At 29.5% G+C, this 27,770-nt stretch overlaps 1 protein-coding gene across 1 annotated transcript; it reads right to left on the bottom strand.

Moving 5' to 3' along the window:
* Positions 1 to 6,695: 6,695 nt before the first annotated feature.
* On the bottom strand, positions 6,696 to 20,194 carry LOC107161450 (cytochrome P450 4C1-like). Its single transcript, XM_089215738.1, has 12 exons — positions 20,014 to 20,194; positions 19,711 to 19,820; positions 16,249 to 16,339; positions 14,460 to 14,648; positions 14,100 to 14,166; positions 13,909 to 14,035; positions 12,994 to 13,075; positions 12,798 to 12,904; positions 11,697 to 11,765; positions 10,158 to 10,326; positions 8,295 to 8,474; positions 6,696 to 7,298 (listed from the first exon to the last, which is right to left on the bottom strand). Exons 1-12 carry the CDS (start codon positions 20,192 to 20,194, stop codon positions 7,096 to 7,098), a joined length of 1,575 nt encoding a protein of 524 aa, XP_089071864.1. The 3' UTR covers positions 6,696 to 7,095.
* Positions 20,195 to 27,770: the final 7,576 nt, after the last annotated feature.

Raw genomic sequence — 27,770 nt, 5'->3', positions numbered from 1 at the left:
GGTAGACATTCATATATATATATATATATAGTAGTCTACCCGGTATATAAACAGATCAGTATTACTTTCCCGCAGGCACCGTCTTCGTTCGTCGCCAACCACCCTTGGCGACCCCATCACCGCCACAGGTCAGTATTATAGCATAATACGGACGGTGGGACGGTTGTGTTTTAATTTTATTTATTCTTTTACAGTGTTTATTGCGTGTAAGTATCATTTTGTGCATACCTGTCACTATGTATGTATCTCTATTCTCTACCCATATATTACATTACGATCCCCATTTATAACTTATACTAATTACTATGTTATACATATTTTTCAAGACAAATTTTGGATATTTGAAAAAACAAATGATATTGTCTGTAATACCTTGGTACGCGTTTATCTTAAACTTTAAAGGTTTAACTAAAATTAATTATACGTTTACACTTATAGTTCTGCAGATTCTCAGGGTAAACTTATACGGCATGAGGTACCCCCCAAAAATTTTGGTCTGCTATTCCGTTCGACTAATCTTAAAAACAAGTTGACATTAAAAAACATTATACACCTTATGCAACTACTGTGATAATAAGAAATAAATAAATTATAGTTAATAGTTCATAAGCATTTCCTAATATTATACTATACACAGACATCATATGGGCATAATAATATTACACCGTATACTTTGAACTGCACACAACTCCAACTCCTCTGATCACATTTAAATATTCCAAAAATAAAATTCAATAAAATTAAAACTTTTTTAAAAACTTATTGCTGTAAATACTTCAAACAATACAATATGCTAAACGATGTAGCCTTTTAAAATATTTAATGTATCACACCACATTTATATTACGATATGTATACATAGTGGGACGATATACTTCGATAGTTTCCCACCGCCTCAGCAGGGTTTTATACATTTCTACAATATTTTATATGTATACATATTACGTAGGTAAACACACTTGTATGATATATATATTATACCCAGAATTGTAAAGTACTCGGCTAAAAGTATTCAAAATTCAAATACTTTTAACAAAAAGTACTTGGACAATACATTTTAAATACTCTCTCAAAGTATTTGTGTTCGAAAATAAAATGCTTTTTTCTTTATATATTTTTTATATTTTCAATTGAATCATGCACAAAAAAAAATATTATTATTATTATTATTTTAAAGGCTGATTAAACTGCGCCTATATAAGACATACAATCTAATGTAATAAAACATCGAACCATTATAACATTACTATTATTTATAATTATAATATAACAATACGATAGGACAAATAGTTGTTGAAGATTATTTTGACACAAACTTACAGCGATTCCTTTACATAAATTTCATATTAAACTTTTTTCCGTCACTGTTATTATTTATTTTTTTACCTAATATAAAATTTTATATACCATGTTATTTTTTGTTATGAAAACCTGAGTACGATACAAAACCACAAAAAATTTGTTGTAATATAACAATATGTTACAACTAATTTACAGACAAGACGATATGGACGCCTATAATGACTACTAGTTGGTTTCGATGAATTTTCGTTTTAATAAATAAAACTATGTAAAAATAAACATTTTCAATAATAGTTAAAGAGCTATACGAAAACTATTAACTATTGACGTACAATCGACAACAGTATTAGTATAAACATTTTAATAACTGAAAAATTATTCACTAAATAAAGTATAGTAAAAATGTATTATCATTACAAAAAATAGAAGTTTGTACCACCACAAAACATTCCCTTTTTTTATTTAAAAAAAGTTATATTCACATATTTACAATTTTATACATTATAAGCACAATAATTAAATTTGATAATAATAGTAATAAAAAGATGATTGATTGGCTTGATGGTGGAAACCGTCCATCGACAGTACATCCTATTTAATTTGGCGGGTTCGTATGGAAAGACCATTTTTTTTTTTTTTATGTTAAGCAAAAGCGTATCTTAGCCATTTTCTTTCTAATCTCCTTGAAAGGTTTCTGGGGATTGTTAAATATGGTATATGAGAAATGAGAGGGTTTAGGTTTGAATGGAGCTTTGAGTGGAATTGTTTGTAATGTCTAGTTTCTATTTCATTGACAGTTGAGATTTGTAGATCCTTATGTAATGCGTCTTGGTCATATACCATGGGGTTCCGGTTATTTGTTTGAGACATAGAGCATTCCTATATTCGTATACTACGTCGTAGTACAGAAATATTCAAGAAATTAAAAATATGAACTTTAAGTATTTTGAAAAATTCCAAAAATCAAAATTTTAAATCAATTATTTAAATAATATATAATTCATTATAAAATGAACACATGAGGATCATCGTGCTTGATTAATCAATTCGTATGATTAAGTCTAAACCCAATACCGAATAAGCAAGTCATCGGATTTAATTCAAATAAATAAAAATAAAGAAATATGATATACATTTTTACAATACACCTTCAATTTTGTTCACCGATTAACTTTTCTTTTTCGCCTGTTTATTCATTTCTGTTTGATTTTAAGTGTGGTACATTTTTATTTAGATATTATGTTTCACGTTGGATCTCTAATCCAAATAACACAAATATATTCGGGTCGGTGGAATAAAATTCTGAATTAACTTTTCCACCAAACGATTCGTAACACTATTACGTTGTCTATTGTGAATTAGATGAAAATTCGTCCCTTATTTTTAGCAGAAAATCATTCTGGCATCAGATTTCAGCAATAGTGCAATACGTATAAGTATTAGGTACCTAACCTATTTGCACGTAATTCGAACAGCTATATGGCGATGATTACCCCAAATTATCGTGAACCGATACGTACACCGTATTTCTCGATGAGGCGATGATATATTAGAATAATATTAGTGAAATCTCAGAATCATGTGACCGCCGCGGTGTGGCGGACAAGGGATAATCTGGGGTCACTAACCATAATAATGCGTATCTATCCTTAACTAGTCGCTCGCCTGTCCTGATATATCGTGTGTATGACTGTTACAAATTAGGACATTGTCCATTCGAGTAAATCGCCGAAAATCAAAATCATTTTTGCACACATTCTTACAAACAGTTACAGAAAATCTGTGTTTAGACGAGAACCACATTTGCGGTTATTTTTATTTAACTGTTGTAAAATACAATTATTTCACCTTTCGAATAATTCTAACTTGTGTGGTTTCAAAATGTCAAGCTTAAATAATATAATATAACCACCAAAGAACAACGATTAATTTTAAAACTTTAGTTGTTTGCCCTTTATAAACACAATGGAGAATTAATAAAGTCGAGGAGCACGTTATCAATATTCGTTTATTATCAAATTTACGATAATTTTGATTTATGAAAAATAACGAAATATTATACAAGATAAAATTTAACGGAAAACCCATCTCGAGTATACTGTATAATATTATTGTTTTTAGTCTCGTACAAACATAATAGGTAATATTAAAATAACAATAATTTTAAAATAATACTTATATCATAAAAATCATATGCACCTAGCACCTGGATGAATTAGCCAGTTAAAATTGTTGACCTGCAGGTTCACCAGGTAGAGATTTCTCCCTTGTAATCTAACCTAACCTACTCATATGCCTATAGTAGGACCAATTCCATGTATGTAGGATATTAATTTGACTGAGTGATTCGGTACATAATGAATCTGATTTGATTAATTAAAAATGTATTTTATAGGTCCCAACTTTTTTTTTTTTTTTTAACAATAGCAATATAATTAATATAGTATAAAACTATAAAACATCCTATACTGACAAAGCGTCTCCGCTCAGAATTGTTTTTTGTGTACAATGATATTATATCATTGAATTCAAATTTAATAAAATCTATTGCAGTAATCCACTTGTAAACTACTATGTAGCAGAGTAACATACATTTACCCATTTTTTTTTTTCATTCGAATTATATATTTACATAAAATGCTTTGTTACTTACTTAAAAAAACCCTGGACTCAACTAGTATAGTACCTACGATTTAACCCTAGTTCTCGGACCCAACTCATATGGGTCGAAATCATTTGGATTAAAATAAATATGTTTTAATGTGATAAAACGGGATTCGTGTCTTCTTTGCTAATCAATATTCAACCCGTGGCTGTATGATATATAAGATAACGTTATTGCATTATTTTAAATAATGTGTAAACAATGTGAACAATTTCAATCATAGTAATGCTTAACATATTTAAATAACAATAAAATACACGATATTTTGTTAGTGAGTTATACCCACATAGAAATATAATTAATTGAATATATGAATAAGTATTTAGTATCCAGAGATCCATTCAAGTTGGAATTTGAGCAAAAACTATTTCCACTTTAGTTGTCCAAAGTTTTGTGAGATGATTTGAAGATTTGTTTACATTTGAAGGGTCTTTGAAGTTATATTGTACTTTGACCTCATCTACCTGAGTTGTTACAGAGTGGTTCATACTTCATAGTAAATATTTAAATAGCTAGCAATGTATATTCAAATTCAATTCATCAATAGAAACCATACAACAACTTATTAGTTATTACTTTCTATAAATAACTCGGAGATGTTTAAGTTTCATAGTTTTGATTTTTTTTTCATATTTAAATAATATTTATAATATAGGTACATAATAATACCATTAGCCTGCAGTTAAGTATATTTTTTTTTAAATAATTTTCACGCTTCCTATGGGTCTAATATGAAATTAAAATATGCATAGTTATTAAAACGAATGGCCATTATTATATTTATTGATTTGTAAAATTACTTTTAATTTTAATTAAGTATATCGAATACTACTAACGTTGGATATACAATTAGTTTTATTAAGTAACTATATTGTTCAAAGAATATTTTAATAAAACATAATATTGTAAAAAAAAATTTTAACAACCCAGAAAATAATGTTAGTAATCACGAAATATTCAATCCTCAAAGCTCATTATAAAAATTTTAATTCAGTTATTGTAATTTATAGGTAGGTACCTACTTATTTTTTAACATTGTTAAATAAAATATATTTGCAGTAATATAAGTTCTAAACTTATCTATTTATCTATATTAATAAAAGGGAATATTTGTGAATATGTGTACATGTATTGTAACTTTTAAGTGTATCGCACAATAACAATCATGGTTATGAAATTGGGTATATCCTACATCCAAAGATATTCACTTATATCAAATTTTTAAACTTTAACTTTTGAAGAGAGGCTAAACGAATATTTTTTTTTTTTTTTTTTTGATTACATAAAATGTTATAGAGAATAGTGTGGTTATTAAAATTCTAGACAATTTTGAACCTATATTTTATACTTGATCAATACCACTATTCAATATAATGTATCAAAATTTATGTAGATTTAATTAACGAAATTTTTCACGAATTCAATGACATCGTTTAATTTGTAACTGGCAACGCTATGCAGGACCAGCTATAATTAATAAATGTATATTAACAAATTATATAAAATTAATTTTTAACTATTCAAATCTTTCTGCTACAAGGTATATACCAATTTTCCTTGAATTTTCATAAGGACATTTTAATTTATTGTAATTTCAATTGGTATTCTATCGTTCATGATATTCTTATTTTTATTTTTTAGTAATGCAATTATTGTAATTTTATAGTTTTAACATTAATTGTTTTATCACTTTTCTATTTCAAAGATGTAAAACTCAAGATATTAAAATAATATGAATTCAGGTAACATTGAAAGAAATAAAAATTAAATATAATTATGTGTAGATGCTAAATAAACTACATTTTTAATTACCTTTTTTGATATTGTATTACAAGACGCAATGAAACAATATTGTCAATTTTTTCCTGCAGTTTTATTATATAATTAAAAAAAAAACCTGTTGATAGATACATAGACTACTCTCGATTCCCATGATAATTATTATAATAATTATAATAACTATTATTGATGAGATCAAAATCGTTGTACAGCGATACTTATATATACGTATTACAAGAATCGCATTTCATTGAAGTGTGCTAGACCATGTTTTTAAAAACGGTTCAAGCCTAACAGTGTATTAAAATAAAAGTAAAATAAAAATAAAAAAACTAAAGTATATTCTATTTTTATTTTTAAATTCATTCAGTTAAATTATTTCATGATATTATTGTTCTTTTCCACAATTAATGACATATTTAACCATTGTGTTAATTTTTTTTTTTTTAATCATAAATTTGATATATTTGAGATAAACATAATATTACTAAATATTTTTTTCTTAAATAAATATAGATTTATCATAAATTTTCACAACCTTACAAGTTAAGTACATTAAAAATGAGCTACCAAGCTATATGAATAAAAAAAATTATTCAAAATTAATTGATGAAGTAAACTGTAAGTAAATTGTTTGAAATTAGATACCAACCTTTTGAAATAAAATGTGCATCTTCGGGCAGTTATATTTAACACAGTATTAACTATTTATGTATTTAATCTGCATTTTAAATTGGTATATAAATAGAAGATGAGCTCATTGTGGATAAATGTAACTGATTGTTAGATTATCTGATAGAAATAAAACATTACATCTATATTGATACGTATTTAGGACTCTAAATACAGACTATTATTCAATTTGAATTTCTAATTACTTTACAATAGTAGAAAACAATTCTAAAATTGAAGAATCATGTTAAAAAAAGTAAATTCTGATTACAAAATGTTTTACACTACAAATTCTATAATTTATTATCATTTTATACAATTTTGAACATTAACACATTCAACATTATATTTTTCAAATAATTAATAATTTGTTTTTTTCGTTTTTGGTTCAATCGTACTGGTATGATTAACAGGAAACTTATTTGTAATTCTTAGGAGTAAAAAATTTATGTTTATGTATTTACAATATACGTAAATTATAGACTATTGGTCAGCTTTTACTAATTTTAAAACTCTGTCCAGTGACGGTCAAAGTGAGTTATTTTTATAGGCGAATTCAGCAGAAAGTATTTAAAGATTATAACCAATTCGATTGAGTGTGGATTTCGTAATATATTATTATCATTATTTTTATTATTGCTATTTTATACAGCTGCAGCCGGTGGCGATCTCCGTATTCATATGAGGCGTGTGTTGCGGCGCACGTACGACGGTCTCCTGTCTCTCGGTCGGATGGTGATCGGATACCCGCCGACCTTCCGTGTGAATGCGTCGTTCATTTTTATCCGGACGTCCGATAGTTTGACGTCCGTGTGCACGCTAAAGTTTCGTAACACTTCGGAGATCATTAGTTTCATTGATATCATGGCGTACTTCATACCTATATATAGACAAACATAAGCATAAATACATATTGCTAAAAATCTGGAAAGCTAGAAATATAAATTAACACGTATTAACATCGTTTATTATACTTATGAATTTAAGTCAGAAATTATTGGGGGGAAGTTTTTGGTAGGACAATTCTCCCTAAGTCTCCACCCCCCCCCCCATTTATCCATATGTATATACAAGTAACAAACAATAATACAGATTTCAGATCATCAGAAAAAATCGTGTTTGGATTAGAAGTGTGTTCAAACAGGTATGCACGCGAGATTGTTACGCAGCTTTATTACATTTTTGCATTTTTTATCAAATGTGTGTGTAGATTTAGTATAAAAATATTTACGATAATCGCACGTGACTATTAAATGAATTGTTTAAATTGGCACTAAAACATCGGTATTGATTAGGTATGTTATATTTTTCAAATCTCTTAATTTGTATACCATAACCTAAGATATGTTCTTTTTTGTTCCATCAAATATTGGTTTTCAGAAAAATTTAATTAAAAGACTTAGGTCACAAACTTTTTATGTTAAAATAACTTTAAAAATGTTACCGATGTATAAAATGATAACAAAACAAGACAAATTAATTGATTAATATCAGTTATATTTTTTTGGTTTTTATCAGATATTTTTAAAAATGCTGGGAATTTCTATTTTTGATCTTCCAATTTCAACGAAAAACAAATACAATGGTCGTTATAAAATCAATTAATACTTTTTTGTTACACTCAAAATCTAAAACGTACCATCAGATATCGTCATGTCAAAAACGTGCGCATTCGTATTATTATTATTACTTTGTGAACAGGTACATATAGTAAAGTTAATTAAGCCTACATAATCTTGGGGCTACGCAGGTTTGAATTGAACCGGTGGTGTTGTCTCGTGACGAGGTCACCGATTAAATACTTTGGACGGAATTTCGCAAATGAAAAATTGAAAGTGCCAAAAAGTTTTGTTAAGTTTTTCACTGGCACACTCACCTATGCATCCCCTCGGGCCGCCGCTGAACGCTATGTAACTGTATTTGTGCCGTTTGGCCACGTTCTCCACGCTGAAGTTGTCCGGATTGAATGCCTCGGGGTTTGGGTACAGGTGCGGGCAGTGGTGCGTGACTATCGGTGATATCGTGACGCTGGCGCCCCTCGGCAAGACGTAATTTGCTAAAATATTATTAAGCACGCAGGCTATGTAAATATACTTGTACCTGTAGTGGTGTAAAGGGAAAATAGGGTTGGTTAGGCTTAAGATTGGATTGATTATAATATACGCACAAAAGAGATGGTATTGGAGAAGAAAAACCCCAATAGCAAAAACAGCTATTGGAACGTTCGAATAATATAATAGTGCAGTGATCCTCTCCTCCCCTTCCCAATGAACACCACTTAATAAAATATGAAATTTCTAGTATGCTCGGTATCTAGAGGTCTCAACAGGCACACCTAATCGGTCACTGGTTACTGTACTAAATCATTTTTCAGCTATATGCATAACTTTCAGTAATGAATAACAACCTATCCCAATCGATACGGATGTTCCATACAAGATTATTTACTAGTTAACCACCAATGGTTAAACCACAACTAATGAGAGTAACCGATTTGATTCCCATTTGGCCAAATTTTTTCTCATTTTAAAAGGGTATTTATTAAGTCAAGCATAATTGGTTCCCGTTTGTGTTTAGGTAAAATATTAAATAGTTAAAATTGTATTATTTAATTTTAAATAATTGATTCAAAATATGAACTAGATAGTATAAAATATGAACCTACATTTCCTACACTCTACATGCAGTATATACAATACAATATAATTAGATTGTTTTATTAGAATTTTAGCAAATTATTTCTGATACCCCGGTCGATTAAGAAAACGTTTGAGATATAAATACTTATATCGTACTTATAACTCACTACCAAACGAAAAAATCTAGGAAACTGTATGGTTGAGTATACTGATGAGAAGCTTTCGCGAACTGAATATTTAAATAAAGTTTGCTTTAAATTTGCCAATCAACGACTTTAAATTGTAATTATTATATATATTTTTTAACACTCACTAACACACATTTTTAACGATTTCTACTTTGAAGTTGACAGTCCTAAGCCTATAAAATTGAGAAGGAAAATGTGCGTAATTAAACAGGAACAAATTCGGCGCTACCTAATAAAATACCTATTTTTGAATTGGTACCAATTCGTCTCAACTTAATATCTTTTTCAAACTAATTCGGCATGTGGGATTTAGGCACGGGAACCAATTCGACACCAGCCCAACTAACAAATAATTACTTTAATAATTATAGAATCAACCGGCCTCTAAAATTTCCAAGCTCACGTATCCCACGTCAAATAACTCACATACTGACTTTGTAGGCCACACTCTTATACACGTTTATACCAAGATATTTATATCACAAAGATAAGAAGTGTGCGTAGAACTTCATAGCTAACGATCTACGAATCAAAAATGAGAGAAGAAGGGTTTTTAAATTTTTTTTTGCCTTCAAAAATGATCATTTGAAATGTTAATTTTGTCGTTTTTGCTCTTTAAAACTCTAATAACGTCGTAACTCAAAACTCTCAGGAAATGATTCTGTTCCACTCATGTATAGCGTCACCCGTCTTAGAACTAAAAATGTGACAAAAATAGTTTTCGTATTCGAATTAGAAATTATTTTGATGATATCGTACATGAGTATCCAAATTACCAGTACTCATGAAAATTGTGTTAACCTGATACATGATCATACGATTTAATATTATCAATATCTTAAATTGATGGATAAATAATTGTTTGCTGTTAACTGTTAAATAAACGTGTGATACGTCATGCGCTATACTCACTGACTTTGATGTCTTCCACCAGCTGTCTCGTGAACACCGATATAGTTGGATACATCCTCAGTGTTTCCTTGATCACCTGTTCTAAATACGCAAATTTAGCAGTATCCTCCGGAGTCAAATCGCGGTCGCTGTCGCCCACCACGTTGTAAATCTCGTCGTACACTTCATCCTATAAACACGCGAGCATGAACTTTTTCCGTATATTCAAAGTAGAAAAAATCAGTAACTGATATACGTCGTTGACTAATAATCAGTCATGAGACGATAACTTAGTTTTAAAAAAAACACAAACAAATATGTAGTTCAAAAATCAATACCCGGACCCTCCCACCTCATCAACCTTGCCCGGTCAAATATACTAAATCCCATATTGGTAACTCTCTCGCTTTATCTAAAATATACAAATATAAATCGTTCATTTATAAAAGTGTTATTGTTATTAATTTATTTTTAAGATTGATGAGATAAACTTAACTTTTCCGGAGCGTATTTTTGAGTTAAGGATCCCCCTCTCCATTTAAACGAATTTCTAGATAAGCCACTATGATGACTACTTCCAGATTGTCAGGACTTTTCGATACCAAATATTCATTATTTTATAATTACAGATTACCACATTTAATATTTATTTAAATAAATTATTTTATTTTATTTTACCCTGAAAAATGAATTATTTTAACTTCCCTCTTCCTTCTTAAATATTCCAACAGTAGAAATCTTTATATACCGTAAAATAAAGAAAAAATACAATATATTTAAGAGGAAACTATACCCGCATATATTGTCTCTGTCTTACAACTTACAAGTGCCTAACATGGCAACTTTTACGATCAGTAGATCACGTTTAACTTCGTTAGTGTAAAATTTAGAGTGAATTGACCTCTTATAAAAATTAAAGGCAACATTATTATCGAGGGATTCTCATAGACTTTTTATTTTAAGGCGAGTTATGATTATTTAAAAAAATTGTAAATTGTTTGTACATCTTAAAATACTCATAATTCGCTTTAAAGTTAAAATATAATAAAAAGCCTATAAGAAGCCCTAGATAATGATGTTACCTTTAATTTTTGTAAAAGGTTAATTCACCCTAAAATTTTAAACTAAAAGAGGTAAATAGGAACTGCTGAGCGTAAAATTTGCTATGAAATACACTTGTAAGATGGAAACAACACATGCGTCCTCTTAACATATATTTATACCAAAGTAAAAAATATATTTCTTCCCGTTTTCCCTGTTATAGTATATATCATTTATTTATCACATTATCTGGATTATAAAAATAACTGAATAATATTATTTCATGAATTATGATAACAGGATTATCATCACATTATTTTTTTTCAAACAAGTTTATAGCACCTTTTTGTAAGAACACAAGTGTACTTAATATTATTCAACGATCCTACGATTTGTTTATATTGGTTTATTAAGTTTCAAGACTTGTGTGAAAACAAAAGATTATGGTTTCTATCTAAGTAAATAAATTACGCGGCCAGCCCCAGTTTTATACCAGGTTACACTACTAGTCGTACCTACCTGAATGTCTTGATGGATGGCCAACAACAGGAGGCAGAAACATTCGGTGGTAGCGTTTGTGTCACTGCCCTATAAACGCACAAAATTATATGTTAAAAAGATTAATCGTTTTAAATACTGGCATCTTAAGGTAAGGTCAAGGTTAAGATTTGAATCAAAAATTCTCAAAAAATTTTTCTTGCATACCACTCGTGTGTGTTATAGATTGATAATTTACAACTTGTGACTAAAAATAGAAATATTCAAAAATTCAATATGCATTTTACAAGAACAATATATAAAAATAAAAATGTATATATATTTGGCAGCGTGTTTAATGTGTATTTACACAAAACTGAAAACATGCATCCATCAAGTTCATAGTCGCCGCCAACAGCTGTTTAACAAGATACAACTCTCTTCAACATATTACCTAGTTTTTAAGTAGTTTCATTATAATTTGTACATTTTCACTTGTCTCATCGAACGTAACATATGATATAAAACCATATCAATATTACCCAGTTTCCACACTTGTATGGTTTATTTAATAAAAAATAAACAATACAAAACAAAATATGATATTAGATCTATTGTAAACATAAATAAAAATATCGATCAATTAAAATTCCGTACTACCACCACACGACCTTTCACGTATCACCATTTAGCCTTCTACGTACAACAGTTTTTCGATTGAGGACCATTGATAAAGATCATCGTTTGTTATTACAGTAGAGTCTCGCTAATCCAGTCATCGTTAATCTGGACATCCGGATAATCTGGGCAATTTATACTTCGTACGTTGATACTCATGTATAATGTATATATATTATATATAGTATATACTATATAAACATAATTAATTATTTATATCAATTTTGGCTGTATAACATAATTGTAGGTACATACATATATTTTGTATAAGTACCTCTACGAAATATTCGAGAATACCCATGATTAAGATATTATAGTTTCAATACGTGTTTTTTGAAAAACATTTATTAGTAAATTAAAAAAAAAAAAGTTATTCCATTTAATCCGGATTTTCAATAATCCCGATAGAGTCCGGTCTCATCTAGTCCAGATTAGCGAGACTCTATACTATATTAATATTATTACCGCGAACATCATCGTTATGACTTCATCCCGGACGTCGGTGTTCGTAAAATCAGGATCGTTTTCGCTGGCCTCCAAAAGTGTGTCGATAAACGTTTTGAATTTGTTTTCTAAAAAACAAATCGAATAAATCGAATAACATTAAATCTAACGTCCACGGTTTGTATATTTTCTCTCTTAATATTTTATTTATGAATACTTTTTTCATCTGTGAAATCCGTGGGATTCAAATCAGACTCGACTACTTTCGAACGGAAGTCTATTCTCTTTTCGTCGATCAACTAAAACAGACAGTACGGCCAATATATGTTTAACGAATTTTATACCTAAGTACGTATATAATATCGGGTAATATGGAATTGGTTCACAAGCCAAATAAAGTGTACGAATTGGTTCTCTCTAAAATTAAAAAAAAACATGACTTACTTATCAGTTACGACATATTTTGAATTGGTTCCTATATATATATACATACAAATCGTTGTAATCTTATAATATATTATTAAGTTTTACGATGTCTGGGAAATTGTTTAACATGCCTATCTATCTAATGAAGTGGTCGGCAACCTTTTTGGATTCCCGGGCCACATTCACACGATTAAAAAGTTCGTGGGCCTGACAAAAATAAGAATTTTATATTTCAAATTATTTACTATGAAAAAAAACTGCTTAAAACTCTTAAGCGGGCCGCCGGTTACTGGCCATTGAACTAATAGATTGCTGAGTGTGAAAAGTTTATTGGTGATAATATTAAAAAATTAAAGACTGCACAAATTTTTAACTTCCAATACGTCAAAAGCGTAGGTGGTGTGGGTGTGTTATACATTAGAGATAGTTAAATCATAAAGCAATATTATAGCACAATAGTTTGAAAAGTAAATTTAATATTAGAATTTCTGTGGAACTAATTGGTTTGTAACTGTATTTTACCTTTAAACAGCCTTGTAAAGTACCTGCAGAGTTAAGGTATTCTAAAACTTTTTAAATACTCAAATGCGTGTATTTGTATATTCAAAAGGCTGTCTGAAGAAAACCAACTAGTATTCGTCCATTTCATCGCCATCAATATTACCAAGGATAAAATGTAATAGTATATTATTCATCGTCTAATTACTTGTAACGGAAGTTTGTTGATCAGTTCTAATTTTTCACTGAGACCACTCACAGACCTGTAGATCGAAAAGAACAAACTCGGGTACAGGTACGGTCTGTTGACGGTCTTCACAAGTTCGTCTGCGATCCTAAAACATTGGTGCTCGAACAATAATTGGCTCGTCGTTACGGTCGTACATTTATCACACTTACGTTGTCATGAGGTCTAAAAATTCGGTTTTATTATGTTTTTCGTTTATACGGTAATCCATTGCAGTTTCTGTGACAAAAATAAAACAAAGTAAAATCTATTGCAGAGTCGTATACTTTTTATTTCGTTCTGTGATGACGATGAAGATAATAATAATAATAATGTATAAAAAAATGATCAGCGTAACAACAACTCGACACAAATATATATTATCGTATGTAGGAGGTGGAAGAGATAGGTAGAGAGGAATGATTTTTACCTTGATAATAATCTACACTTCATATATTATTATTATTATTAAGGAGTACGGTACCAATAATAAGATTAAAGACTCATTCATTGTACTGAGTGTTTATACTCACGGCATATGGTATCAAAAGTACTCGATATAATATAATCCCAGAGGTCGAACGGTTGTGTTGAGTTTATATTTTTTCGGAGATTTTTTACGAGTATTTTATTTTTCTCATTGAAAACCGGATACAACTGCTCCAAGAACTTTACATTGAACGCATATGATATGATACGACGATGCTTTCGCCATCTATCCACTGAAAAAGATTGGTACAACAATAATACATTTATTATAATCGTTATTATTGCAATATTTATTTATTTTTTTTTTTTTTGTTTCGTTTTACGCATAACCGCATTGTTATTACAATTTCTGAAATTTATGGACGATATGAAGGAAGAAAATACGGGCAAACACATAAATGATAAGTCGCTGTGCATAAAAAAATCTGGGAAATTAAACTAATTATTTAACTCGCCAAGTTAATTTACTGTGTTTATATAAAAATTTTAAGTTTAAGTTTTTAGCTTAAAATTAAAAAATTACTCTTCATTTCTTTAATTAGTAAAAGTTACAAGTTAAACAGTAAAAAGGTAGGTAACTCAACTAAATTAAAAATCAAACAGATTTTTATTATTTTCAACCGAATATTTACAATACTTACCAGAGCATTAAAGGCAAATTTATTAAAAGTATAAATAGAAAAGTAAGTATATTATATGTACGATAAGTCGATAATTTACCGGAAAAAGGTATTAAAAATATTGCATATATGAGAAAATCACAGAAAAAATAACGAAAATGGAGGTCGTCCAAGATAAAACCCTTTCCCCCCCCCTTTTATATACCGGGAACGGATGGGAACTGTTTGACACAATACTGCCACCCTAGATAAAACCCTACTAACTAAAGTTATAAGAAATAACCCCACTGTTTTTTTTTTTTTTAAATCACAACTCCGATTTCTTAGAAATACGTCAATTATGTGATTGTTAAGAGATTTAAAATTTACTTGTTTGGATGAAATTGTATCTATGGAAATGTAATTAAAGTTTTATTATTTATAAAGTTTATTTCGATCCCTATAATAAGATTTAGAATCATTTAACACTTAGATGATCTATGATTAATTATGAACATATTTAAAATATAGTATACTATTATTACTATTATAAAAAATAAAATACCTATTTCCGATCATTATTTTTTTGTTTTTCCATTTTTCAATAATTTATGCAAAACAATAATGTGTATATTTTAAATTGTGGTTGGGTTGAGATAAAAATTAACTCGTCAAGTTGTAAAAAATTTAAATCCACTTTTAAAAACATGGTAACCCGTATAGTGTAATTCGGTTAAAAAAAATAAGCTCTTAAGCTTGACTTTGATTATTTAACCCGTTTTACGCCAATCCATGACAACACTACCTAATACAGACGTAACATTATTATCATTAAAAACTTAAATTTACATTTTGTAAGATATTCCGTAGGTACCGATTTCGACATGGTAAATGATATCCACGATCTTATATTAAATTATTATATTTAACACGACAAATTCAATTTGATTTTAAATCCACAAACATCGTTTTAACTTTCCGTAGTTCAAAACTAACCCATTATTATTATTACTGTTATTGTTATTAACATGACTGATGTTCTTCGCACTCTGTTTGGACTGACGTGCTTTCCATAGACTTGAATTATATGATCTAAACGCATAGCTCGCAATATTATTTTCGTTTATTTTGTTTAAACATTTAACGATGAGGGTAATAATATTATCGTAGTCATATATTCTTAACATTAAAATTCACTGCATTGAAATATGAAAATAAAAACTTATGTAAATACCTGAAGCAGTTAATAAGCCTTCGCCGAGCAAACTTTTCAGGAACGCGTACAGTTGACCTTTTTCCAGTGCTCGGGAATTATTTAATACGATCTAAAATTGTTAACACGATTAATGATTATTATTATTACATGAGCTATATATAAGATTACATAAAAATAGTTTCAATATTGATATTTTTATAATACTATTATTAGTCTGTAATATAACTATTTGGCATAATATTATTGCGACTTTATTTGTCGTTTCTGTCATATCTGGGAGTACAATGTTATAATAATTATATTCTCCTCGCGTTTCAAATAACGTTCCATTATCGTGATCTACATGTAATATAATATGAGCTAAAACATTCATCATAATAATTCATACTGCGATTACCTCTACATCATATTATTGTGTTTAACTTTCTTTACAAATTATTGTAATATATCATAAGAATAACAACAAAATTGTTATCCGTTACAATATACTTTGTAAAAACTAGATACCTATATTTAATTAATTGGGTTTTTATATACAACATAAATAGTTAAACTATAAATACAAAGATGACAAAAACAGAATAACATTTAAATACAGCAAACTGAAACTAAACATGTAAGACTTCATAAATCAAAAGTACGGTATATATGTCACGTTAAAAGACGCAAATTTAGCCATCAAGCCAAAAATCTCAGCAATAAAATAGGAATTATAAGTTCATGTCACTAAGCTCTGTATTTAAATTGAACTATATTATATGACTTATTCTAACAAAGTAATTATCTAATACACACTTTTTCTGTACCTACGTTTCTTTTCTCACGTCCCCCCCCCCCCCCCCATATGCAAATTATTCAAAAGGGAATATTCAAATTCTTTTAACTCGATAATCGTAAATATAATAACCAAGAATCATAAGTATGAAATGAACACTGTTTTTATCACGATATGAGCAATAAAATCTTGATTTAAATATATTTATCAATATTTAGAGGACTGGAGTAAAAGTTACTTCCTAACAGCTAACAGTTAATAGATTCGACTAATGTCTATCTACTTTATATTAATTGTTTAATAATATTTTATGTAAATCCTTAATTAATCAGTCTGTTATAACTCGACTTAAAATTCATTGGACAACACGAATTAAATCAATTTCTATATTAGCATGATTTTGGTGATGGAAGCATGAAGGGAATAATTTAATTTAATTTTAAATTCAAAAATATTAAACATATTTTGATTAAATGAGAAAAACGATTCTGAGCAAAGACGGTCTATCTGTCTAGAATATATTATTGGTTATTAAAAATTTTCAAATCTTAGATTTAAAAAAAAAATTTTATGAATTTCTAGTTTAAAATAATTTGCGAACTTTCGTGATTTTTACATATGTTGTCAAAATTCAAACTTTGAATGCTTGTAAAAAAAAATTGTGCGAATATATTTATTTTAATTTTCACCTGCTATTGTAAAAATATATTATGAGCCTTGTATTAAATTTTCAAATCTTAGAATTAAAAAGGAAAACTTTTATGAATTTCTATCTAAGATAATTTGAATATTGCCGTAATTTTTACGTATTTTATCAAAATTTGAACTTTAAATGCTTATAAAAAAAAATTGTGGATACGAATTTTTGATATTTTTTAACTTCTATTGTTACAATGTGTGAGAAGCCTTGTATTAAATTTTCAAGCTTTTCTACCGAACAAATAAATTTTAATCGATATTTATAGAAAAAAAACTAATAAAGTTGAAAAATTAAAATGTCAGTAAACAGCTCAAAACAAATCTAAATATTTTGAAAATTTTATCAAATATATAACACGTCTATATAAACATTCAGTCAAAAAATCAAGAATCTGTGGTAATTTGTTTTAGAGTTACACCAAAATAAGGAAATCGCTAAAAGTGAAAATCCAATGTTGTAAAAATTTAAATTTCAAATGCTCATAAAAATTTAATTTGAATTTCAGGTGGAATTTTTATTTGTGATAAAGATTGAGAAACTTTTAAGGAATCTTGTATTGAATTTTCAAATCTTAGATTTAAAAAGAACATTTTTTATGAATTTCTAGCTTAAAATATTTTGTGAATTGTTGTGATTTTTACGTATTTTGTCAAAATTCAAACTTTGAATACTTATAAAAAAAAATTGTGACTATGAATTTCTTTTATTTTAAACTGCTATTGTAACAATATGTTAAGAGCCTTGTATTAAATTTTCAAGCTTTTCTGCCTACAAACACAAAAAAAAGTAATAATGATCGAAAATTTCAAATGCCTATGAATAGTTCAACTTAAGTCGAAAATTTTTGAAAATTGCATGGTGGATAGAATATACTCATATAAACATTCGGTGAAAATTTCATGTATCTATGGTCATTTGTTTTAATGTTACATCAAAAACCAAAATCGATTCTGTCGAAAAATGAGTGTGCGTAAAATTTCCCGTTTTTCCCTTAATTTTTAGTTTGCTTTTCTCGAAATAAAAATAATACGTATTTATCGCTATACACAAGGGTACCTAATGAAAAATGAAGAATAAGTTCAATATGGCTCAACACATTTTTGTTTTATTATTTGAGGTCCACAGTGTCGGTAATAAAAGGAAATGAAAAATTTAAGAATCAAATTATTTATTTATCATAAATCCAATTTGCTTAGTTCGAAATCTACCAAAAATACATCACTCTCATTCAGTAGCGTAAACTTTAGGTCCCAAAGGATCACACTTATACTACTCTAAACAGTGTATTCTTACAATATAAAAAAATTTTTGTTAGAATAGGTACCTAAATAAATCAAAATTTAAAAGCCAAACAAAACAAATAAACATACTATTTGATTATGCAACAGTTTTTGAGATTGTCTTGAGAAAAATCAGAATATAATTAAAATTTAGAATGGACTAATAAAATAGTATTGAAATATAACTAATAATGATATTGAGTACATTCAAATACACTTTAAGCCACTCATAGTTAGTATATAATTTGTGTGCAATAGAGTACTAAAACTAAAGTGAACTTTTTATTAAAGAATTTTCGTTGGTCATATTTCATGGTTAATTGATGATTAACTTAAAGTTTCAAAAAAGGATACAGCAGTGATTACAATAGCTAAGTTGTGTATTTCAAAACTATGTCGAACTCATGGTATGAAATCAAAAAATAAATCTTCAAAGATGGGTACAAAAAATATTTATTTTCCGTATATTATAACAGTCCAAAATATTCTGCCCACGTGCAAAATTTAGGCGCGAAAAATTTTTTTTTACAAACACGCACTACATTTCAATTTCGGGGAATAGTGTTTTTGGTAGACTTATCGAAAAACGAAATAACACAAAACCAATTCCACTACGACATTCGTCCGAATGAAAACGTTGTAATGAAAGAATTTATTTTAAATACGCTGAAAATACGTTTTCAGTCGTTTTTATCGGAAAATAAAATAATGATCATACGACATACTTGTATATCTTCCGGTTTGACAACGCTAACGTAATGGATCGGACCTATCCACGTCCCCACTGGCTCGTAATTGTACTGTTCGGCGTTCTCTTTGAGTTTTGCTATCGTCTCTAAAAAAAACATTCAAAAATAGTATTACCTACTCCTTTAACACCGCATTTCCGTGCGAAGCGAATTTTCATTCTGTTCGAAATCGTCTATAATCATACGAGTCAACAGCGATTGATGATGACGATGAAGATGATGATTGCTATTTTTTTATTATTGTTTTTATTATGGTTATCATATTTTAGTGGTCCTAACCGTCGTACGTGTGAGTGAACATGGATGTGGTTCCGATAAGTGGATAAGACGGAGGTCCGGGAAGTTTTCCAGCTAAATCCAAAAAATATCGATACTTCCATCTCCAATGAAACCACAAAGCCAATATCAATGCGACCGTTGAATAGATTATGAGTTCGGGTGATGATAGTTTGACGTACATCTACAATAAAACAACAACAACGTTTCTTTACACAAACTTAAACATTGTAAATTAGCAAATAATCATCTTAAATGTGGAAAATAAATTATTATAAGTTTAAAAATTATTGGCTAATCGATATTGTTTTTTAATTGATCCCTTAATTATCATGTTATCTAAACCTCGAAGTGAAAAATATTAATTTTCATTAAAATAATTTAATTTTTACATAAATTATAACACTTATTGTTTGTTCTTTAAAATGCATTTGATTTAATATTAAATATAATCACATTACAACTGTTGTCTGATTCCCTTGAAATCGCTCTGTCTCGAGTTCGTCGATATTTAGCCAAACCAAGTACATATTTTGAAGCGTTTAAAATAAAAGCTTCAAAAGACTATTGACACTGCCATCAAGACTATGCGAATTGAACGCAATTATTACATTAAATTATTACGTTTAAAAATAAGCGAAATAAAATTTAGTTTTCTGAATCACACCTAATACCATAGTATGATATTGTTAACAATTTTAAAATATGTTTTTCAATTTTTCTGTATTAACGTTTGAATTTTATTTTTTGTTTATCATTTTCAGTAAAATATTATTATATTATTGTTTTAACTATTAAGTATAATGTCGAAGTTTTATTATAATTTATTAGGTAAATAAAAAAATTATAACTGTATAAAAACAAGTTCTGATCTCCCCCTATTTACAATAACATATCAATTATATTATTATACAATATAAACAATGAAGGCATGTATATAATATTTATCAACGAAATAACCGTGTTTTAAACCATTACGCGTTTAATTCATATATGTTAAAATCAAAACAATACCGTTTGAATATTAAAATAACAAATTATTTACATCACTTCTTAACATTTGTTTTTGATATTCAAAGATAAGAGTTATAAGGTAGTGTAAGTTAATCGATATAAGTCGTAATACTAATATAATATAATACAATATTTCATTACTTACTATGTGCTTACGTGTCAACCTATCACTATTAAAAATACTGAAAGACTATAGTGTAAATTACATTCTTTCAGAATATTTCTATAGTCTCAACAAATATAAAAGTGCCAAGGATGACAATGACAAAAGCATACATCAAATTTTATGCGAAGAGATATATTTTCTGCATGCAAAACACAATTATTTATGACATGAAATGTAATTTCTTATATATGTTTATTTATACATTAGAGACGCTTCCGACGGCATAAAGTATTAAACCGTTGTTAAAATTGTAATCAAATTATTTATCAATTAGAACCATATAGTATAATGCAAGCTCACATTTAATGGTCATAAACACCTTAAAAAAATCATCGTTATTAATTTACCATCTTGATGCTAAATCCCATATTACGTTTCAAACAAAACTTCCGTCTAATATCTATATACAGTCAGACATCGAACAGGTATAACAATATTTTAATCTCCCGGTCATTATCCAATCATCGTGTTATTATATTATACCTATTTAATGACCATTAGACTACTACCATTCGTAATGTAAATACTGAAATAAGTAGGTACGAGTATGCGTGAGGCTTGAAATCGAAATAGACTTTTTCAATTTTTCATTTCTATATTGGTGTTTTCTGATTTCAATTTTTTTTTTTTTTTTTTTTTTTTTTTTTTCTTTATTTGAGATAAACAATCTATACCTTAGGGGCACAATAAGTTTATATGGTTAGAGAATTTACAACATGATACGCTTGACGTGAGAAGTCATCCACTAATGACACTCAAATTGATTGATTTTTTTTTTTTTAATTTTTTAAATTTTTTTTTTATTTATTTTTTTATTTTTTAGAATAATTAGTTAAACAACTGATACTCTGTAAATGATTAGTTGAGGGCAGGGGGGTGAGCAAGTAGGTCGCGACACCATTTACGTTTTAAACGTCTGGGTGGGTTACCAGGAATAGTATGGACTGCAAGATTACGTATTAGCGGGTTGCTATTTGAGGAAAGACGATTGTGGAAGCGTTGGTAATGATCTATAGCTTCTTCATGTACCAGTTTCATTTTTAGATCAGTGTGAATAGTGTGGTTTGAGACGTAAGGAGGAGCGTTTAGAAGTTTCCTGAGTGCTATGTTTTGAAAAGTTTGTATTTTGTTTATATTTGATTTTTTTGCATTACCCCATAACTCTATTCCATAAGTCCAGACTGGTTTGATTAAAGATTTATATATGAGCAGTTTTGAGTTGATATTAGTGAATTTGTTATTGTTAATAAATGTTTTAAGAAGGCGTAAACGAGCGTTTAAGTTTGTTCGTTTAGACTTAATATGGTGGGCCCAGGTTAATCTACGATCTAAAGTTAGTCCAAGATATTTAACTGTTTGTGAGTTTGGAATAGGGATGCCATGAATGGAGACAGCTGGGCAGGTAGGAGGTCTAAGGGTAAAAGTACAATGTATGGATTTGGACTGATTTATTTTCAACCGCCAGTTGGTGTACCATTCTTCCATGAGGGAGAGGTGATTTTGAAGATGGTGGGAGGCAATAACCGGGTCATTATTTATTGAGATTATAGCTTTATCGTCAGCATAGTCGGCGACTAGCGTATTCGGGGAGGTTGGTTGATCAGAGGCGTAGATGTTGTAGAGCACAGGCGAAAGAATTCCACCTTGTGGAACGCCTGCCGATATTTTGGCTATACTGGAGAGGGTTTCACCGAAACGAGTACTGAAATATCTGTCAGAAAGATATGATTTAATGATCAGGAAGTATACAGGATGTAAAAATTTTTTCAATTTGAAAAGGAGCCCATGGTGCCAGACCCTATCAAATGCTTGAGAGATATCAAGAAAAACGCAAGTACAATATAATTTTTTTTCTAAAGCATAAGAAATTGCATCTACAACTCTATGAACTTGGTGGATTGTTGAGTGGGTAGATCGAAATCCAAACTGAGAGTTGGGAAGAATGGAATTCACAGTTAGGCATGGTAGAATACGTTTAAGTAAAAGTCTTTCAAGGATTTTAGCGAAAAAAGGTAATAGACTAATGGGGCGATAAGAGGAAATGGTGTCAGGAGGTTTATTGGGCTTTGGTACCAGAATAATAATCGAGAATTTCCAGAGGGAAGGAAAATATGAGAGCCTAAGAACAGAGTTAAATAGATGTGAGAGGTGGATGATCGCTTTTTTTGGCAGGCATCTGGCAACTTCAGCAGTAATTTGATCAAACCCGGGAGATTTTTTGAGAGGGTATTTATCAATAGCATATTTAACTTCATTCGGAGTGAAATGTTTGACAGGGAGAGCAACTGGTAGTGGGGAGTTTAGAAACTCTTCCACAGAGTTGATGTTATTTGGAGAGGCAATATCAGGGTGAGGTTGGAAAGTTTCAGATAGGTGGAGTTTGAACAGTTCAGCTTTATCTGTATCAGATATAGCAAAGCTGCCATCGTTTTTTTTTATTGGGACGTTAGGGGCTTTAGTTTTACATGCATTTTTTGTTGCTTTCCAAAGACTACCATCATTTGCAGAGAGATTAGTTAGAAAGCTTTCAAAAGATTTAGTTTTGAGTTTAGCTAACAATTTTTTTAGATGGTTGGCTAATTTATTGTATTTTTGCTTGTGTGAAGGCAAGCGGGTTCGCTGGTAAAGAGCCCTTGACCTACGTTTTTCAACAATGATTTCACGAATGTGGACTGGTATAGCAGGAGTCTTAGAAAGTTTGAGGGAGGTGACTGTAGATGACCAAGCTGCACTTTGAATGAGGTTTGTGAAATTGTAAACAGCTAGATCCAGGTCGTCATAGGATTTTAATTTAATGTTTAATTTGATTTGTTGGTCTACAAGGTCATGAAATTTGATTTTATTAGTAGTATGGTTAAATAATTTCGGGGATTCCTGTCGAAGAGGAGGAGAGACATTAAGAGTTAGCAGTACTGAGGAATGGTCAGAATTTAAGTCAAGTATATTCTCCGTAGTACAGTGAATGTTGTTTGGGATTTTTGTGATGAAAATATCTAGAATATCTGGGTTTTTACGTGCTGAGGTCGGCCAATATGTTGGGCCTGGTGGAGCAAGGACTTTAAGATTTTCTCTAGTTACAAAATTATGAAGAACCTGACCACGCGGATTGTTTGCACGGCAACCCCAGGAATGGTGTTTTGCATTGAAGTCACCACCAATAATGCAATTGTTATGCACAGAGTTAAAGTAATTAGTAAAATTTTGAAACGTTATCTTATGTTTTGGAGGAGAGTAGACGGCCGCAATAGTAATAGGAATATTATTTAACTTTATGATTAGGGAACAGGATTGTAAATAATTAAAACAAAAATGTGGAAGAGGTTGAAATTGAATAGCATTTTTTATGAGAATAGCGACACCACCATGAGCCGTGTTATCAGGATGGTCGGTTTTTAAAAGCTTATACCCTGGTATATAAATGTTGGAGTATTTGGTGAGATGGGTTTCAGTAATAAGTGCTAAGTCAATGCGTGAATTGTAAAGAACTGTTTGGAGTTCGTTGACGTGATTTTTTATTCCATTTGCATTAAATTGTAGTATTAAAAGTGATTTATTTGTAGCTTTGTCTGACATTTTATTTAGCAAGAAGTTTTTCGATTACTTTGGTGAGTAGGGATATTAGAGGATTTATCAGTGATTTGAAATCCTCAAGGAAGTTTGTGATGGTAGAATTTAAATCAGGAGCGGTTGAAGGAGTTGGATTATTAGCTGACCTACCAGAAGTAGCCTGGGCATAGGTGGGGGAATGAGAATCGGGCTGAATTGGGTGGGTGTCATTTATTGGATGACTATCTCTAACATTTGTGGTATTAAATCTAGTGTTAGTTGGTACAAAGTTACTTTTGGTGTATGGTTTTTTGGCACGCTGGAGATCCTTGTATATGGAACAGCCTTTGTAACTTGCAGGATGATCGCCTCTACAGAGAGCACACTTTGGTGGATCGGAGCGTGGATTTGGACAGTCGGGGGACTTGTGATTTGAGCCACAGCGGACGCAGCGTGAAGGGTAACCGCAGTAGGTTTTTGTGTGACCGTATTCCTGACAGTTTGTACATTGGCTGATTGTTTTAGACTTGTAGGGCTCTTCGACTTTGATTTTCGTGTGCAACAGTGAGGACAGATGAAAGATTTCAGCTGACTTGATTGATGGCTCTAGATCTACGAAAAAGAGCGGAAGTGGAATTTTTGTTACTTTGTGGAGAACATTTGTAACACGTCTTATTTCAAACAAACGAACTTCTAGTTCTTCTTTAATTGTGTCTACATTAGTGGTTGGATGAAGGTTACGTATGACGACACGGAGTGGTTTATCTTGTTTGAGCTGGTAAGTGTGAAATTCCGCTTCTTGATCTTTTAAAAAGTGAATAAGTGCCCTGTATGATTCAGGATTCGATGTTTGAATTTTTAAACGGTCAGCAGACGTTTTGCAGAAGAAATTATCTACACCAATTAATTCAATTAGCGATGTACATAGGTCTAAGTAGTTTAATACGCCCCTTACAAAAATAGGAGGTGGGGGTTTGAAAACTTCGTCTGAGATATCATTGTTTGGTTCGTCAGGCAGCTGTTGAGAAGACGAGTTTTGGTCAGGCTCGTCAAGTTGATTTAGGATTTCAAACCGATTTGTTGATTTAAACAGTTTGGTTTTTTTTTTTTTAATATTTTGCGATATAATATTGACCTGATCGCTTGTCGATGAGGTTTGAGAAGATGAAGAGAGATTTCTTTTACCTTGAGTAGCATGAGTAACATTGTCATTTGGATTTTTATTTGAAGTTGCGTCGTCATATTTGGTATTAGAAGCGTGAGGGTTTGACTTAATTGGCTGACTGGACGTTGTTGTTTTGCGTTGACCGATTTGCTGATTAGCTCTATTATTAATATTATTCATAATTAATTAAATTGCGGCGGCGGCGGCGTGTGTTTGTTTTATCTAGACCGCCTGGTGGCGGTCGCAGATAAGGAGAACTCGTATGCACTATTGCGTAATAACGCAGTAATGTGAGTACGGCGAACTTATGTAAGGATTTTAAACGACGATTTTGGAGAACTTATACAAGCGACGTTGGTAAGTTTATCATAATAAAAACACTGCTAGTAGGTTGCGAAAAAAGAAACACTAAAGTACAACTAAGATTTACTCATTGTCACTGAACAGTGAACGCTAATGAGTGCGATTATATTAATTACGAGAGGAGCGCACAGAGACACGTGTGTATCGGATGGCTTCCACCGCGGAACTGATTTCAATTTAAAAATAATATATTGATATTTTAATTATATGAGATTTACATTAATACACAACAACGATAATATTGTGTTCTCGTTTGTCTTTTATTGAGATATTTGTTTCAATTTTAAATACAATTTTTACATTTTTATGATTTTTTAATTTTTTTTTTTCTATTATTATTATTATTATTAACCAGGTCTGACCTGTTGAATATGGTTGAATTTTAACTTAAATTAAATTTTTCATTTTGATAATAACCATCGATTTTAATTGTATTTTAATTTAAATATAATGTTGAATATCATTAAAAAATATTTTTGATATTAAAATTACTTTTTATTTTTAAAACATTTATAAAGATATATATATAAAGGTATTTATCTATATTTGAATAGTAATTTTAAACTATGCTGCGTGTAGATACACTTTAGTTAAACCAGATGTGAAAAAATATCATTGATGTGATGCGTTAAAACACATAAATAGGGTGATGTAATTATATACAGTTTAGAATGAGGATTTTAATTTTTGAGAATATTGTTGACTAAGAAAAAAATAGAACATTTACGTCAGATTCTTTTCAATTAGAATATTGTTACAATATTATATTGTTTGATTGACCAATAATTTTGAAGTTTTACATCACTGGTTGAATAAGTTTTTAAATAATTTTATAATTTAATTTATTTTATAAGTTGCTCAGCGTTTTATTACCATATAGTTATAATTATGATAAAATAAAATGTTTATCTTTTCAAAAACTCTTGCAATTAATATTATCACCATGATAATTTATAATTTCATTATAAGTATGATTTACAAAATTTGATGTATAAAAAAATGTACGGGAATTTGAATATGGTATACCACACCGGTCATATAACGTGGTCCAATCAATAAAAAAGCATTCATAAATAATGACATAAAGTTTGCACACAAAATAAACACTCAATAATAATAATAGGTACTGGCATTGTACACAGTGTGATATTTTAAAGGTTAACACACTCATCTTATCAAAAGTTCTGACCGTTTTTGGAAATATTGTATTAAATTAACGCGGTTGTCCCAAAGCAACGTTTACTTTTCATGGTTATAATTTTTAAGTTTTTACATTCTTGATTGAGATCTTATATTTTCAACAGATCATCATAATATTTTAAATACAAAAATTAATAATTAGTAATATTTTGTATACCTATAAAAATTTATCATTAAGTTATTAATGACCTATATTGTTGACATGTCATATTGTACAAAATTAAAATTAAAGTCGTATGCAATATGTAGAAAATTGTCCACTTTCTATGTTACACAGCATCAGCTTCTAAATAAAACATAATATTA

The sequence above is a fragment of the Diuraphis noxia genome, unplaced genomic scaffold (genome assembly GCF_037042655.1).
Source record: "Diuraphis noxia isolate RWA-SAM2 unplaced genomic scaffold, SU_Dnox_SAM2 contig0001, whole genome shotgun sequence".
Classification (NCBI taxonomy): domain Eukaryota; kingdom Metazoa; phylum Arthropoda; class Insecta; order Hemiptera; family Aphididae; genus Diuraphis; species Diuraphis noxia.
Note: the sequence above shows the minus strand (reverse complement) of the source record. Positions and strands in the feature narration are given on the sequence as shown.